Genomic DNA, 18,068 nt, shown 5'->3' with positions numbered 1-18,068 from the left:
TCTACTGAGGAGATGTTTATTTATTTATTATTTATTTATTTATTGTTTGAAACATTTCCAGAGTGTTAACAATTATTACATTTATATTATTTCGGTGGGAATGTGCACATATATTAACACCCCAATTAAAAATGTTCACAGCATGCGTAAACAAGGTTTAGTTGATATTAGGCGGAGATGCTAGTGGTGAAAGAAAAAAAATACAAATATAATAATAATTAAAAAGAAATATAAAACATGAATATTAAGTATGAAATATAAAATATAGTAAATGTACAGAGAAAGGATAAGGAAGAAAAGTAAAGAAAATAATAAAGCAATTATATCTCTTAACTGTTCTCCATAACATATCATGGTAGAAGATGGTTGATTTGTTTTTTAAAATATGCGAGACTGTTTGCGAATATATCTATAAGGTCGCATTCAACTGTATTGTACAGACGACACATTCTAGATAGTGGATTGAAATATGCAATATTATTATTAAATATATCAATATGGAATATATTTTGGCTCCTTAAATTATGTCTGTTAGGGACTTTAATATGAATATTGCTCAGACAATTAGTGGTAACAAGTTTATCATGAATAATTTTATATAAACATATTAAGTCTGCAAATTGTCTTCTTTTTTCCAATGTCGTAAATTTGAAGTTTAGTAGACGTTCTTCATAAGATTTGAGTGAGGCATTTAATCCAAGTTTATATGATAACAGTCTTAGGAATTTTTTTTGCACAGATTCAATACTTTTAGAATATTTTATATAATGTGGGTTCCAGATAACACTCCCATATTCCAATTTGCTTCTGACCAACGAGTTGTATAATGTTATAATGGATTGGGGGTATTTAAATGGTTTCGATATTCTATGAATGAATCCAATCATTTTCATTGATTTACTTATAATATCATTTATGTGTACATCAAACATAAACTTTGAATCAAGAGTGATTCCTAGATCTCTTATAGTGGTGACTGCATTTAATCGTACATTATTAATGGAATATGCAAAATCCTTTCGTTTTCTGTTACGAGTAAAAGTAATAATGTAACATTTTTCAATATTTAAAAACATATCGTTTTGAATGCACCAGCTATTTAGTGTGCAAAGGTCTTCTTGAAGCTTAACATGATCAGAATCAGTGGAAAATTTGCGGTAAATCTTGAGATCATCGGCAAATAGAACAAAATCACAGCGTAACATGGGGCCAAGGTCGTTAATAAAGATTAAGAAAAGCAGTGGGCCAAGATTGGACCCCTGGGGTACGCCTGATGTTACAATTATGGGAGGTGATTCGTACCCATTAATAAGTACTAATTGTGTTCTATTTTCTAAGTAAGACTTAAGCCATCTAAAAAGATCACCGTGAATACCTATTCGATCAAGCTTCTGTAGTAGAATAGAATGGTGAACTTTATCAAATGCCTTTTGAAAATCTGTGTAAATGGCATCTACTTGAGTTCTTTCATTGAAAGCATTACAAACATAATCACAAAAGTCAAGAAGATTTGAATTTATAGATCTGCTGGGAACAAACCCATGTTGATTGATGCATAATTGCGGTTTAAAGTGTGAAAATACAGAAATATATATTATAGATTCAAAGACTTTCGCAAAACAAGATAAAATGCTGATTGGTCGGTAATTTTTCACAAAAGATTTATCACCAGATTTATGTATTGGAACAATATGTGCATTTTTCCACAAGTCTGGGAAAGTTCCTGAAGATAATGATTCATTATATATTAAAATAAGTGGGTTAATCAGCGCGCTGGAACAACATCTTACAAACAAGGGAGGTATTTTATCAGGTCCTGGGCCTTTGGATGTATCGATTTTTTCTAAACAAGATTTAATGGTTTCCTTGCTAACATTAATTTTTCCAAGATTAAATTGGTCGTTTTGTGAAACTTTTGGCATGGCAGTATATAACAAGGGATTAGATTGAGTATAAACGGATGCGAAATAATTAGAGAAAAGATTGGCAATGTGTTGTCCATTATCTGCAGATATAGAATCCAGGTGCATTAATTAGATGTACCGCGCATTTCTCAATCGGTCTAAAATGCGGTGAATGAATGGCAGAGGATAAGCGTCGGCCTTGGTCGCCGAGTTGAGCTTGCGGCTGTCGAGGCAAAAGCGGGCCGAGCCGTTCTTTTTGGTCACAATCAGAGTAGGATTCGTCCAGGGGCTACGACTCGGACGCACGACGCCTAGTGCTAACATTTCGTCTAATTCTCGCTCCAATTGATGCTGCCTGATCGGTGAAAGAGGATAGTACCTTTGTTTGATTGGCGGTCCCGTGGTTTCGATGCTATGTTCGACAAGGTGAGTCAGCCCGAGGCCGCATTTTTCAAAGGAGATATCTTGAAATTTATTCGTGATATTTTGTAAGCTATCGGCCTGCGAGGCTGTAAGATTTTCAACTGGGATAAAGGTTCTGATCTCGTCTATTTTCGGAGGTGATAAAAGAACTCTATTCGCCGTCGGAGTGATGATCTTCGGGGCCACGTTGAAGGATCTCCAAAAATCAGTACCAAGGATAAATTTAGGTGATAATGACGGTATGACTAAAAAATCTATAGTAGCGGTGTATCCACCGCAGGTGACGGGCAGAGATAACACACCTAACATGGTTTGGTGACTTGCATCAGCCGTGATCACCGGAGACCTATAGGGTGTCATTGGTACTCCCATACTAATGAATGACGCGTATGAATTTCCTCCTATCTTTTACATGGTATCTACCCAAGATTTTTCCTGACTCATTTGCCAACACATATATGACGTCAGAAACCTTTTTAATCACCTTAGTCTTCACAAAGCGCGGGGCGAGTTTGGTAGAAAAGTAAGCAGCGGAATTTGACTGAGCGAAATTTTTCCTCCAAAGCGAGCGTTTACAAAATGGTGACTTCCAACCACATGTGGGTTTTAAACACACTGATGCTATGAGTAAAAAAAATGGCGAAGAATGCAAAACACGCGTTGAATTTAAACACCAGTTCGCGAACGTTTATTAAATGGCGGTGATTACGGAACACACGTGGCCTTTAAACACACTGACGCTATGAGTAAAAAAATGGCGAAGAATGCAAAACACGCGTTGAATTTAAACACCAGTTCGCGAACGTTTATTAAATGGCGGTGATTACGGAACACACGTGGCCTTTAAACACACTGACGCTATGAGTAAAAAAAAATGGCGAAGAATGCAAAACACGCGTTGAATTTAAACACCAATTCGCGAACGTTTATTAAATAGCGGTGATTACGGAACACACGTGGCCTTTAAACACACTGACGCTATGAGTAAAAAAAAATGGCGAAGAATGCAAAACACGCGTTGACCTTAAACACAGGGGTACCTAGATGTAGGAAAAACAATTTTTTACACACATATATGCACATCACGACAACAATAAAAAGTTACAACAGGAAAGCGATTCTCTCAAATAAAGCCCCACGTTTCTGAGTTCCAGTTTTAGATTATGCGTTTCCACGGAATCGAACCGCGTATAGAAATGTAATATATATTTGAGGATACCTGGCTAGCTCAAGCAGGGTTCCGTGTTTTCAGTTCGTTGGTATTAAGAAAGAACATACGCCTTCTAGAAGTGGGTAGAACAAAGGGATATCTTGGAAATAAAACACTATTATTGTGGTGCTTTTAAATGCCTTCAAAAAGACCTATATTACAGCATTGGAATCTACGCGTAGGAAAAGCTTAAATCTCTTTGTGGACGGTTAAAAGAATGAAAGAATGATGTTAAATTAGTGGGAAGAAAGCAGAGACAGAAATTAATAAAAAATAAAGCATGTAACGATACCGCAGGTAGTTTTGTAGACGTCCAGGGGGCAGGCAGTAGAAAAAATTAATCGAAATATACTAGTAATTAATTGACAAACACTTTCAACACACTGTGTAGCAAAGTAAGTCTCGAATTCAAAGCGGGGAGCGTAACACCCTCTCGTTACAAGAGCTAAAACCCAAGAGACCGGTCTCTTCTAACCGAGCTGAGGACCGCTCGTTGCCCCCGCCTCTCCCGATAATGGTCAACGCCCCCGAGGGGTTACCATATGAAAGAATTTAAAAATACAAAGTACCTGATTTTAAGAAAATATTACGGGGTTGAATGTTTTAATTTTAAGAAAGTTCGTTTCATGACACTATGTCGGATCAGGTAATTAATCAAGTCTCCGGACTTTTGTGAATTTTCTACAAGTCTTAAATTTAGTGATTACAGAAATTTCTTTGAAAAAATCGCATCAGTGTAATTTTAATAAGTCAATCTTAATTTAATTAACCAGTGAAAATAAAACAGAGTTTAAACTCAGTGATTAAGAGTGTTAAGTGCTAAAAGTGTTAAGTGAGTGGTGAATTATTTAAATTCTAAAATAATTGTTTCATCCAAAGTGAAAAACATTTAAATTCCATTTGAGTGTTTTATCGGAAATCTAAAGTGAACGTGATTGCGAATTGATACGTAAAAATAGATTATAATTTAGTATCAACTTTGTTTAAAGATATTAAAAATAAATACTTATATCTTTGTTTTAAAAATAACAGTTCGAAAAAAAAATTATAACAATGATTGGATTTTACTTAATTTAATCTCTTTGCGATTTTATTGTTCAGTTAAAACAATTACGAAAGAATTCAGCGAGTACTTTAACGATTGAAAAAAAATAATGATAAATACTTATATCTTTGTGGAAAAATATAATAGTAAAAAAATAATAACTGTGATTGGATTTGATTTAATTTAATCTCATTTGTGATTTCTACTGTCCAGTTAAAGTAATTGCGAAATGATTCAGCGAGTACTTTAACAAGTGAAAATAATAAAATAAATAATACCTCTTTGTCTTAAAATAATGATTCGGGAAAAATAACAATAATAATTCTCCTTTGTTTCAAAATAAAAGGAGTAATAATAATACGACTAGTTTAAATTTTGTCTAAATAATAATATTAAATAATTTATCTTTGTTTCGATATCTTCCATAAAATAATAATTTCAGTCCTTAAGTCAACAAATATTTACGAAAACTAAATCAATACCTTAAAGCCGCAGTCTAATTGGAAAAAAAGGGTAGTCACGATTAAATTTAGTTAGACTGCATTATAAAAGGCAAGTAGGCAGTACCCGGCTCAGAACAGATATTGTCTAGTGAGTCGGGTAGCGCACATAATTTGTAAACAAATATTGATGTCAATAAACGCCCGGGTTACCGGCAAATTTAAAAAAAAAAAAAACTTGGAACTTTGATCGCAAGGGTGGTTTTGATTAACCCGACAGGAATACTTACACAGATCAAAGCAGGTGAGTTTTAAAACCAAAATAGTAAATTTCAGAAATCATAAGAGACAGCGTTCCTGAAAGCCGAGGAGTGAGAGATTAACAAGCGAAACCTTATAACATTTTATACTTTATATAACAGGTTATGAAACCGGTCCAGTCTCTGATTGCGAAAATTTCAGCAAACTAGATCTACACCAAGAATTGATTTCTTTTTTTAATTGCTGTAAATTTTCATAACGTCATTCAATTTCATAGAAATGCTGTGTGTGCAATTGGTCAATTCATAAAGTTGGTAGAATGCATTGTCATCGACAACAAATCTATATCTGCTCGTTTCGAGCTTCAGCTCAATCAGATGCGGTATGTGGGTTAATTTCCATTTTCACGATTCCAATTAATTCATTTATTCAATCAAGGAAACAAAAAATCGAAATTCAAATGATTAAAAAAGCCAAAAATTTCCCGGAACCAACAATTAACAAATCAATTTTCAATTTCAAGTAGGTACAAGCAGAAAAAAAAAACAAAAAATTTTGAAATTTGTAGTTGTTATGTGACATGTATTTTTATACGTTTATTAATAATCAGAACGCGGCAGCTTCTGTCATGGTTTTCAGTAAAAATACGAATAATTAAAAAAAATATATTTTTAGACACCTCTAATAAAATGTGATGATTTATATCATGCAGTGTGAGCGACAAAACAGTGAGCGTTACTTCAATTCATTATTTTTATAGTTAAAAATGTAAGCTTTTTCAAAATTGCGTACACGAGTTTCTTTTGGCAATTCACATGAAGTATATGTAACTATATATTTTTTAATTTACCGACGATTTAATTCGATTAGTAAGTGCACAGATAGTGGAAAGACGCAGAACATCAATTCAAAACTTTCTAAATCAAACCATTTTTTTTCCGTGTGATACACTATTTTACCCAAATATTTCGCTATTAAGTCTTCATTTAAAATGAAATATTATGTTTGCTGGCAAATGAAAAAAGATTGTGTTTGGTTAATGCGAATTTCGCGCAATTGGAAAACTAGACTCTGTTATTGATTTTTTTATAAGACTAATAAGAGGCTCAGTTTTCCTTCATAGCCTTTACAAATTTAAGGATGATGTGTGGAGGGATGGAGCTAGAATAGTCTTACATAGTAAAGTGGCAGGAAATACAAAAGTTAGAGTTCGATAAACACAACTCGTGAATGCTGTAAAATTTCGTTTCATTTTTCCGAAGAAAATTCATGTGGTAAAGTTTGTTAAAAATACAACTCTCCGTTACTGAAACCGCTAACACAGAAAACAATATAAGAATCTTCATTTGACTTTTTATTTACTAAATCTATAAAACTAATGACTAAAAAAAATCTAATGTAATAATATGACTTTACTTTATCTAATCTGTTTTTCTGATTATGATTACGGACACCAATGTGATTTATAATTAATCTTTTATTACTTTCTTAGTATGCGTCTTATTTAATACGATAAATTAATATATATTATTATCAACTCATCAAATATTTATAATTTAGAAATATAATTTTTGAGATGTATCTTAGAAACAGTGTTTGTACCTTTATTTGTTTTTGCAGGCCAGGGATGCACAAAACCGCAGCCCGCGGGCCGCGTAGGAACGCAGGCACTTTAAATTTAAGATTTATATAACCCAATGTGATTGTGGTTGAAAATTTGCAAGCCGAACCGATTGATTCACAAAACGATGACAATCTTCGTTTAAATTTTAACAATTGTATTCTTTCGTTCACATATCGAAGAAAAATATGTATTCTTGGTACATAATGCACTAAATATGGAAGTTTGTTCTGGTAAACTTATATATTTATGCCAGCTAACATGTTCAATTGTGAATAAAACATTTTAAAAATGGTAATGGGTAAATTATATGTATTTCGGTATGCTGATTTCGTGAATGCCATCCATTTCGACGAATCCTTTTCAAAGTGAAAATTAAAATATAGGCAAAACCCGCCTTACACTACTTCTGTAGGAAATGTAAAAAAAGTGAAATTATACAATTTTAATTAATTTTGATTAATTTCAATTTTTTAACTGTCAATATTTTCAAAACATCTTTTTTCTTCATTGTAAGCTAATATTCAAAAATTTAGCCCAGTCATTTTGTTGATCCAATCGATATAGTGGTCTGGCCTTATGTAGCCAGAGGGGAAGTCAGTATCGCAGCCCCTGGTGTCACCAAAGCTGACTAGACCCAACAGAACGGGTTTTCCGCTCTCATTCCATCCTATCAGTGGTCCTCCTTGATCTCCCTAAAAAATAAAATAAAATTTAAAAAATATTAATTATTATTTTTTTAAATTCAACTTCTCTCCTTGTTTTCTGTTTTATTGGAGGTTGGTTGTCATCACGATGATCTTCATTCTATATGCTGTAGCCTAGAACAACTCAGCTATTTGAATGCTGGGGTAGAAAGAACAACAGTGGTTTTATTAGCAGTGTTTGGTGACCAAATTTGAATAGCCTTGTACTAACCCACTGTCATTTTACCCCATCTCCATCTTGTCCCCCCTACCTCCAGCCTCATGAAATACCCCAATTGATTTGATGCCATTGTCTCCCTAACTCAAAATGGTTGGGAGCAGTAGTAACTCAGGACGGTATCTACTCCTTAAAACAAACGCACGATTTTCATTGGTTCTGTCGCTTTGATAGTACGAGCAGTTTGGCCGTAGTTCGGATACAGTCGGCACGCTTTCATGGCATAGTGTTTCTATTTTCTATTATCCTAACTATATCTTTCTAAAGATTACGTGAAATTTGCTCAATCTATGGTGATAATTACCATGCACATGTTAAGGTCTCCGGTACTTGGCCCTCTAGTGCAAATTGTTGCACCGGTAAGTGCTTTACGTCCATAGTACTCGGTGCACTCTTCATTGGATATTACAGTCACATTTCCAAAATGCAAGGATGGCTGTGTCGATACATCTGAGGAATAAAATAATGATTAATTGTGTCATTTTTGATGGTTAAAAATATTTTTTTGATATAACTGAAACCATAATACCCCAAACTTTTTAAATTTTGTATTGAAAGGAATTTAATTTAAAAGTGTGTGGTTCATTCAGGTGAATGAAACAGTGAAATTGATATCAAGTATTACAAAAACTCTTTAGGTTTAAAGGCGTTATATACAAAATTTTCATGTTGTTTATAAAATAATAGATTACTGAGCTCTTCAAAATATAAGAAATGTGTTTCGAAAAAAAAACAAAAAATAATAAAAATCCTAAGGGTTACAGCGTAAGTTTATTAAATATCGGGAAAACCACTCTCACCTCTCTATTGTATTTAAATTTATCTTAGGAATTTTTGTTATTTGTTTTTGGGGTGTTATGCCGTGTTGCGCTAACTCCTTCTTTAGCCCAACACGGCATAACACCCCAAAAACAAATAACAAAAATACTTTTGGCCGTGAAAAACTTAAATCATATTTTATCTTAGGAAAGTCTTGTTTCATATTCCATTCTGAATTTTCTCTATTTGTCTTTGATCTTTTGTGAAAACTTCTAAAATAAACATCTTCCATTTCAAACTTAACAAACTCATGTTATCTTAATATATATTATATAACGATATGTACTTATACATTTTACAAGTAAAAAAAATTACTACGCTTTCTACTAAATATATTTACCTGAATTACTCAATTTTCCATATCCAGAAATTTGTGCCGTAACCCCAACAAAAGTGTTGCTAATCGAATCTTTTCCCAGCAGTCCGATGGTACTAACTCTATCTGAAAAAAAAGCAATAACAGGAGATTTATAATGATATAGATACGTACCGGTGCAAGCTTCCGTATGAAGAAAGTAAATATCAGTTACAGACCAATAACCAATCATTGTGAGGTACGCACAAAACACGTGAAACGTAAAGACGGAAAAAAAATAATAACGTTATGCTGTGTTTTATTATAAGTACAACAATTTCATAAATGTTGTTTTAATTTAGAGATTTACAATACACGTAATATAACTATGCACAGAATGAAGTAGGTCAGTGGTTGAGTGGGCATAGCGCTTGGGTCTCACCCGAGGGTCGCGTGTTCGATTCCTCGGCTGGCTAAGTCCTCCATCACAACACAAGCAACATTTTCGGCTTTCGGTGGTGGTAGTAGGAGATTTTCAAACATTGTTGGGTTATTCGTAACCTGGGAATGTTTGTCTTTCTTTAAAAAAAAAAAAAAATATAGGATTCCAGCCCATGAGTGGCAAGATTTCGTGAATTCCGCGAATATTTCGAAACCCCAGAGCTCAGTGATATTGAATTTCTTATTAGTAATTCGTAAAAGGATAACGAATTTATTTTTATTTTTTTAAAGATTTAAACGAAAGAAGAAGTAAACGAAATGTTTTTCATTTTGTTGTTTGTGTGGGTATAAATTCCGATCTTTGCCCTATTTTTTTTTGTGCATTAAATATATATTTGACCTGTTTTTAATAAAAATGAATATCCAGGGATTCGAAGGAGAGTAAAAAAATTTTTTTTTTAAAGTAACTTTTTTATTAATCAAATCTCCTTGAAATAAAAAAAAAACATGCAAATATCTTACTCCTACCGTGGAATCGCATTTTACAGATGGGCTTTATTTTTTACATTTTTTTCAATGCGTTGGATGTACCGGTATAAATACAGTACGATAATATTTTTTTGAAAACCCTTTATAAATAACACTGTGAACGAGATCTTAATCACTTTATGGAGGTATAAACGAAAAATTTGATACGTTTTGATGGTAGTCGGAAAAAGGAGATCGCTTACGTTATCGGAACTTTAATAAAAATACTGAAAAAAAGATTCATCTTAAGTTACAAGGTGAAGACTTCCGGAAGATCCGGCGTTGTTTAGAATTTTTTTTCATTTATTTTGAATACATTTTGCTGAATATATAGGAAGATTTAAATAAAATTGTATATTTGTGCTAAGTTGGAATATACTATATTAATAATTAATTATCCACTTGGTGAGAAGCCATAAACCAAAAATCAAAACGTTGCTTGATATGCCTTTATTTAGCGACCAGATATGAATATCAAAGTAACACCATAAAATATTTACCCGATAAATCGACTTCTTGCACCAGATCTATGAGTCCAATATCATTGTTAAGGTAACTGGTAGAGTAATTCTCATGGGAGATGAAAATACGGCCCTCAATTCTGATATCAGCAGCATTCATAGACGAGGATCCAAGCAATACGTAAGACATAACGTACCTGAAAAACAATAAAATCACTAATATCGCTTTAAAAAGTTTAACGAGTCTTTGAGAAAGTTGGGAAAATAATGGCTGCACTGGATAACAACTCTTTCTCTTACCCCCTCTCGACTCAAAATAAAACTTACAAACATGTACACTCACATAGATTTTTTTATTTATTTCTATAATGGTTTTTTTATTTCAAGGTATTTTGATGAATGTCGTAAAATTTTTTATATATTATTTTCGTACTAAATGGCTTGAAGAATAGATTTGATCCACATCAAACAATTAACCCACGTCAAAGCCACACCAAACAATCATTTTTCCTTGTTCTTTGGGTGACATAACAATTGAAACATACACTAATGGAAACTAGGTAGTTTCGATTCGTAGAATTATTATTATTATTTCTCTTGATGTTGTACTTAGTCCTGGGTCGATCGTGAATGACTCGCTCATTGAAACCCGCTTACGAGCTTTCATAGATCATGCAGGTTATTTTTTCGTCAGCACCCGTGTCTCACGACCCACTCTCGTTACTTTAACGATTGTTGTCGATACATTGATTTGTGTAAGTTTCAAAATTATTATAATAAGTTAACAAATGCGTTTAAAAATTTGGAATAAAACTAGTTTCAGTATTTTGATTATAAAGAGGTTTGCACAAAGTTATTTATTTTTATTAAATTAAAATGACGTCAAAAATAGATATGCTATGTACCGAACAGTGACCGGGTATTTCATCAAAATGAAAATTCAACACACCTACAAAAAGTGATATGAAAAGCGATGAAACAGAATTGAACATGATGTGTTGAATTTTCATTTTAATGAAATATCATGGAACCATGGAGGGGCGAAAAGATGCAAAATTCAAGGCTAGCCAATAAGAGGAAATAATAGTCGAGAAAAACCGAGAAGAGTTAAGAAGAGCCAAGAGCCAAAAGGAAATAAAAGAAGGAACACATAGCAAAAACAAAGATCAATCAATTGCTTTATTCCTACGCATCATGTCAAAGTCAAATGTTTGCTTAATTCTTTGCCATTTATACCTGTCGATTGCTCTCCAACATCTTTCTTCTCCTCAGATCACGTGTTCCAACTCTTAACAAATCAGTGCCCCCAGCTTTGTTGAAGTGAAACTTCTTTACGCGCCTTATGCATTTTCGAGGACCGGAGTAAAACCGACTTATGACCGTCACGAAAAACCGTGATCATTTCGCTATAGGAGCCTAGCTAATATTATATACCTAGTTTAGGTCACTCTCCAAACTCAGCTTCACGGTCTAGAGGCAGAGCGCCCGACTGTCGTCGTGAAGAACCAAGGTTCGATCCCCGCGTTAACTAATTTTTTTTTTCTTTTTGTGATTTTTTTAATACGAGGAAAAGTGATAAAATGCTCTCGTGCTGCGACTTTGTCAGGCATACATATAAGAAGTTATCTACATGATTTGTAATAATGTAGTAAAAAATTACATAAATATGTTAATTTTAACCGAGAGTCTCCCGAAATGTCTAAATCCATTTAGTGAGACTCTAGAACGGCAGGTGTTCACTCGAGTAATTGGCTAGAAGTAACGGTCGGTACCTATATGATATTTTGGTCGAAATATAGCTTACAAATCGAGCCGGTAGAATCGCTCGGTATTTTGATTAATTATTTTTATTTTGAATCATTAAAATTACTAATCAAGGCCAATAACGCGACTAATTACCCTCGCAGACGTGCGTGACAAGTTTTTTTTAGTAAAAAACACAGCCGTAAGTAAGTTTTTAAAAATTTAGAGATGTTTTTCAAATTCAGACTCCATACGGGTATGAGACTGTTAAAACACGATAGATCTTTTCCAAAACGGACAAATATACGGAAATATTTTGAAAAACGACAGATATGACTTCACACCGCCGATATATCTTCGATTCGACCCTATATAAAGCGTTAACGAGACGATATGTGATATTATTCATTTGCCGTGTTTGAAAACGAAAATTTGCCGGACAAGTCAATTGAGGAGTACACGTTGTATACGCGGTTCTCGTCGCGCGAGATACCTCTCCTCGCGGTCTAGAGGCAGAGCGTTCGACACTCGTTATGCAGGACCCGGGTTCGAATCCCATATTTTTATAACTTTTAATTTTTTTTTCATATGCTACTTATAAATATGTCAATATTAGGAATCTAGTTAAACGTTTTTTTGTTAACAACACGCCTATAGATAAATTTAAGCTTTTTAAAACTATAATGTACAGCATTCTGAATAATAATAATATGAAATGAAAAGATAGAGAGAAGGACACTAAAAGTTTCACTTCCGTCGTGCGTAGGCTTGCCACACACTGTTTTTTTTTTGATTTTGTTTTATAGTAAAAATTTGGAAACATGACTTCGATCATGCCCAGTGTATCATCGTTACAGTGTAACACGCACTTGACATACAAATAAAATATCCTGCCAGAGCCATGGAGCCAGCCGAGCTGTTGAAGCCGAGTCGAAGAAGCTATTTGTTTTCATGTGACAAATGTTAACTCCATACATGTGTGTATGCACCCCAAAATTGGCGTGTTTCCCGACTATGCACCGGTGTCGAAGGGATCAATGACGCTAGTTTGTCGCATCTTACCCTACTTGACGCTTGGGCCGTTTATAAAAATGATTGTATCTATCAAATCAAACCGCCCGTATCTGCAAGGAGCCATGGGGTTTTTCAGATTTTTTGGGCCTCTACACCAGAAATTGCTGTCCAATTCAACAGTAGGGCGTACTTGCAATTCGTACAGGGTAAGCAGTTGCGTACTATTTGCAGTATCTTCGGGTCCTGTACAGTGCGCTCAGCTTCTGAGAGGCTCACTTGACTCCGGTTTTGATGGAGCCAGAGTCCTCATGTTCTATTCATATTGTATAAGTTCATAGAAATCCTATCACGGAGTGGTTTACCTACCCCTTCGTACACTGAGCGGCTGTTAGTAGCCATCGGGGGCTAATCAGTACGCCCGAACATTCCACCCTGTCTGATGTGGCTCTGGAGCCGATCAGGAAGGCCTGGTATGGAAACTGATTTGCTTCGGCTGGAAGGCCATTGATTATTCGGCTTTCTGAAAAGAAAATAGTAAGTAAATATACAGCAGATACATTATATACACTTATAGGTTCTCAAAATTTTTGCTTTTTTAAAAATGCACTAAATGACTTCTCACTCCCTCTATGTGCAAAAATTACTATCTGTAATTGAACGAAAAAAGTAATTGGAAAACCCAGATAAGTAATCTTCGCGAAATTTTTTTTAAACTAGTTCCACCTCGGAGGCCCTGAGAAAAAAAAATTCCCAGGGCCTATTTTATCTTGGGGATGCTGTTTGGAGATTCTTTCTGGGGAAAAGAGGAGATGAAGTTCTGGGAAGGAAAAGGTATGCGGGGTGGGTCGGAATCTGGGGTCATCGTGTCCAAGAATGATGGAAGTAAGAATACATCCTTCCCGCTATAGTGCAGGATGATGTGTCGAGAGAGAATCCAGCTGGAGAGGTCAAAAGGTCACCCTTAATAAGTCTCTGATCTGACCAGCCACCCGCCAAGGCCTAGACAAACTTCATCCCATGAACCCTCACACCAAACGTAGCGAACCACTTGGGGTGACCTATGGCAGGAGTGTTGGTTTTCCAATAAATGGTACCCATAACCGCTTCCCAAAGTGCTCGTCAACATTGTTGTCGAACTGTAAAATCCATATTTACTGCAGTAAATTAATGATCTTGAATTGCAGCAGAAAGCTAGCAATGTTTCATTTTCATTCCAAAGTTGCGACAGTAACATGTAAAAAACTTACCTATTCCACTTTGAGTTTTTTTGGTAGCATCGTGTGTCGACACCTTAAAAAACAAAATGGGCATTAGACAGAAATTTTATTAATCGTCATGAAAATCAAAAGATTACAATCGATTATGGATATCATGATTATGAGATGGAATGTCACAGTGTGATATCTTGTCGGAAATCCCCTTGTTTTTATTATTTCTTATCATTTTATTAAAAATTTAACTAAGGAGATTTTGCCGATAAATAACAGATTAAAATAGCAATTTAATTAATAAATATCGTTAGAGCATCGTCAAAAAACTGCAAATCTAGTAGTTGAGCGGGACTTTATTGTGATAAATAACCTGCTGTAAAAAAAACAAAAAACTCCATGGAACGATTGATACAATATATAACAAATTTGGGGGATGGTAAAGAGATGAATGTATAATCACAGCAATAGATGTAGAATCAGACAGACAGACGTAGATGTAGAATCACAGCGTTTATTGAATCAGCTAAGTTGATATTGCGATGACTCTGAACCGATGCTAGACGCTGTGGTGGACGTGATAGGTGGCATATTCTCCAGGCCGAAGATCGAAACCGCGTCGGTGGATGTAGTCGACAGCGAATCCTCCAGATCAATGGTCAACACCATACAGAGCGGAGACAAACGGCGGTGGAGTGGTCGTGACGATGAAGTTGGTGGCTCTACACCACGTTAGTGGAGACCAAACTTGTGGGTAATGTTCAGCACTGGTGAAGACCATTAGTCTTCCAGGTACTCCAGTGTGAAGTAAGAAGGCCGGAAGTACGATGGACCTTGTCAGCTGGTGATGCGAGTGCTGCGCGGGAGATGCAGGCCAGCGAAGATGTAGCATGGCCAAGGGGTATGGGAGCGCAGGCCAGGGAATATGTCACAAAGCCTAGATGCTATTGTAATTTACCGCGAAGTTATGATTAATTGAAGCAGCAATACTTTAAGGTCATGCAACGCTGGACGTAGTAGGTCTGTCGCCCGTGGTGGCGCGGTGAGGTAAGAGCTGGGTGCGGACGTCTTGCAGTATGCAGGTGCGGTGTGCAGAGGCGGTGCATTCCCCATTGATTTAATTAGACACTGTAAGTGCATAGGTAATGGAAAGACGCAAAACATACATTTAAAGATGTGCAGAGGCGGCGTATTCCCCACTGATGTAATTAAACACTGTAAGTGCATAGGTAATGGAAAGACGCAGAACATACATTTAAAGATGTGCAGAGGCGGCGTATTCCCCACAGATTTAATTAGACACTGTAAGTGCATAGGTAATGGAAAGACGCAGAACATACATTTAAAGATGTGCATATGTGGCGTATTCCCCACTGATTTAATTAGACACTGTAAGAGCATAGGTAATGGAAAGACGCAGAACATAAATTTAAAACTATCTGAATCAGATCTTTTTTTATTTTCCGTATGATACACTAAGAACAATTTTACCTAAAAACTCGCCATAAGGTCTTAAAAGAAATATTAATATTGTGGTAGCATCGTGTGTCGACACTTTAAAAAACAAAATGGGCATTAGACAGAAATTTTATTAATCGTCATGAAAATCAAAAGATTACAATCGATTATGGATATCATGATTATGAGATGGAATGTCACAGTGTAATATCTTGTCGGAAATCCCCTTGTTTTTATTATTTCTTATCATTTTATTAAAAATTTAACTAAGGAGATTTTGCCGATAAATAACAGATTAAAATAGCAATTTAATTAATAAATATCGTTAGAGCATCGTCAAAAAACTGCAAATCTAGTAGTTGAGCGGGACTTTATTGTGATAAATAACCTGCTGTAAAAAAAAAACAAAAAACTCCATGGAACGATTGATACAATATATAACAAATTTGGGGGATGGTAAAGAGATGAATGTATAATCACAGCAATAGATGTAGAATCAGACAGACAGACGTAGATGTAGAATCACAGCGTTTATTGAATCAGCTAAGTTGATATTGCGATGACTCTGAACCGATGCTAGACGCTGTGGTGGACGTGATAGGTGGCATATTCTCCAGGCCGAAGATCGAAACCGCGTCGGTGGATGTAGTCGACAGCGAATCCTCCAGATCAATGGTCAACACCATACAGAGCGGAGACAAACGGCGGTGGAGTGGTCGTGACGATGAAGTTGGTGGCTCTACACCACGTTAGTGGAGACCAAACTTGTGGGTAATGTTCAGCACTGGTGAAGACCATTAGTCTTCCAGGTACTCTAGTGTGAAGTAAGAAGGCCGGAAGTACGATGGACCTTGTCAGCTGGTGATGCGAGTGCTGCGCGGGAGATGCAGGCCAGCGAAGATGTAGCATGGCCAAGGGGTATGGGAGCGCAGGCCAGGGAATATGTCACAAAGCCTAGATGCTATTGTAATTTACCGCGAAGTTATGATTAATTGAAGCAGCAATACTTTAAGGTCGTGCAACGCTGGACGTAGTAGGTCTGTCGCCCGTGGTGGCGCGGTGAGGTAAGAGCTGGGTGCGGACGTCTTGCAGTATGCAGGTGCGGTGTGCAGAGGCGGTGCATTCCCCATTGATTTAATTAGACACTGTAAGTTGCATAGGTAATGGAAAGACGCAAAACATACATTTAAAGATGTGCAGAGGCGGCGTATTCCCCACTGATGTAATTAAACACTGTAAGTGCATAGGTAATGGAAAGACGCAGAACATACATTTAAAGATGTGCAGAGGCGGCGTATTCCCCACAGATTTAATTAGACACTGTAAGTGCATAGGTAATGGAAAGACGCAGAACATACATTTAAAGATGTGCATATGTGGCGTATTCCCCACTGATTTAATTAGACACTGTAAGAGCATAGGTAATGGAAAGACGCAGAACATAAATTTAAAACTATCTGAATCAGATCTTTTTTTATTTTCCGTATGATACACTAAGAACAATTTTACCTAAAAACTCGCCATTAGGTCTTAAAAGAAATATTAATATTTGTGGGCAAACTTAGAAAACTAGACAATGTTATTGATTTTGAATCACGCAGAAGTCCCAGTATTTTCCCTCACGCCCTATAAAAATTGGGAAGGCTGTGAGGAGGGATGGAATAAACTTTGATCTTCTTAAGTTGTATAGTGGGGGGTAATATAAATGTTGGCAGGTCGTCACAGAGGTCAATCGAGTCGTAAAAAGAACTCGCTCTAATGCAGAAAATTTGATAGAAAGAAATTTATGTGGCAAAGTTTGATAAAAATAAAACTCACCGTTACTAAAACCACCAACACAGAAAACACAATGAGAAACTTCATTGTGACTGCTAATTTACGTATTCTGTGGTACTAATGACAAAAAAAACAACAAAAAAGTGCTATATATAATATGACTTTTCTTTATCTTATCAGTTTTTCTTATCATGATTATGCACACCAATATCATCGGTAATTAATCTTTTATTATTTTATAAGCATATTTCTTATTTTAACCTACCACACATTTTACTTATTTCATCAAATAGTAATAATGTACCTACATATATATTTACATAATCTTTAAAACATGTTATGGAAATAGTTTTTATGCCTGTATTTGTGTTTGTAGACCAGGGACAAACGAAACGCGGCCTTCCGCCCGCGACCGCATGTCTATGTTATCATGGTAATTTTCGAAGAAAGGTTTTGAGAAAGTCCAGCCCATATTAAATTTACATAGCCCCCTTGGA

The 18,068-nt window shown here is 35.5% G+C and overlaps 2 protein-coding genes across 2 annotated transcripts; both read right to left on the bottom strand.

The window, feature by feature from the left end:
* Nucleotides 1-7,210: 7,210 nt before the first annotated feature.
* LOC149420916 (epithelial serine protease-like) lies at nt 7,211-8,276 on the bottom strand. The gene is made up of 2 exons (XM_089635285.1): nt 8,133-8,276; nt 7,211-7,599 (listed from the first exon to the last, which is right to left on the bottom strand). The coding sequence occupies exons 1-2, from the start codon at nt 8,139-8,141 to the stop codon at nt 7,429-7,431; spliced, it is 180 nt and encodes a 59-aa protein (XP_089491411.1). The 5' UTR covers nt 8,142-8,276; the 3' UTR covers nt 7,211-7,428.
* Nucleotides 8,277-8,973: 697 nt separating this feature from the next.
* LOC149420915 (epithelial serine protease-like) lies at nt 8,974-17,677 on the bottom strand. The gene is made up of 5 exons (XM_089635146.1): nt 17,614-17,677; nt 14,377-14,419; nt 13,496-13,649; nt 10,412-10,569; nt 8,974-9,089 (listed from the first exon to the last, which is right to left on the bottom strand). Exons 1-5 carry the CDS (start codon nt 17,656-17,658, stop codon nt 8,974-8,976), a joined length of 516 nt encoding a protein of 171 aa, XP_089491272.1. The 5' UTR covers nt 17,659-17,677.
* Between the last annotated feature and the right edge of the window lie 391 nt (nt 17,678-18,068).

Source organism: Hesperophylax consimilis, chromosome 9 (genome assembly GCF_061612785.1).
Source record: "Hesperophylax consimilis isolate HC1 chromosome 9, BYU_Hcon_1.0, whole genome shotgun sequence".
NCBI classification, from domain to species: Eukaryota; Metazoa; Arthropoda; class Insecta; order Trichoptera; family Limnephilidae; genus Hesperophylax; species Hesperophylax consimilis.
This window is presented reverse-complemented; position numbering and strand designations above follow the sequence as displayed.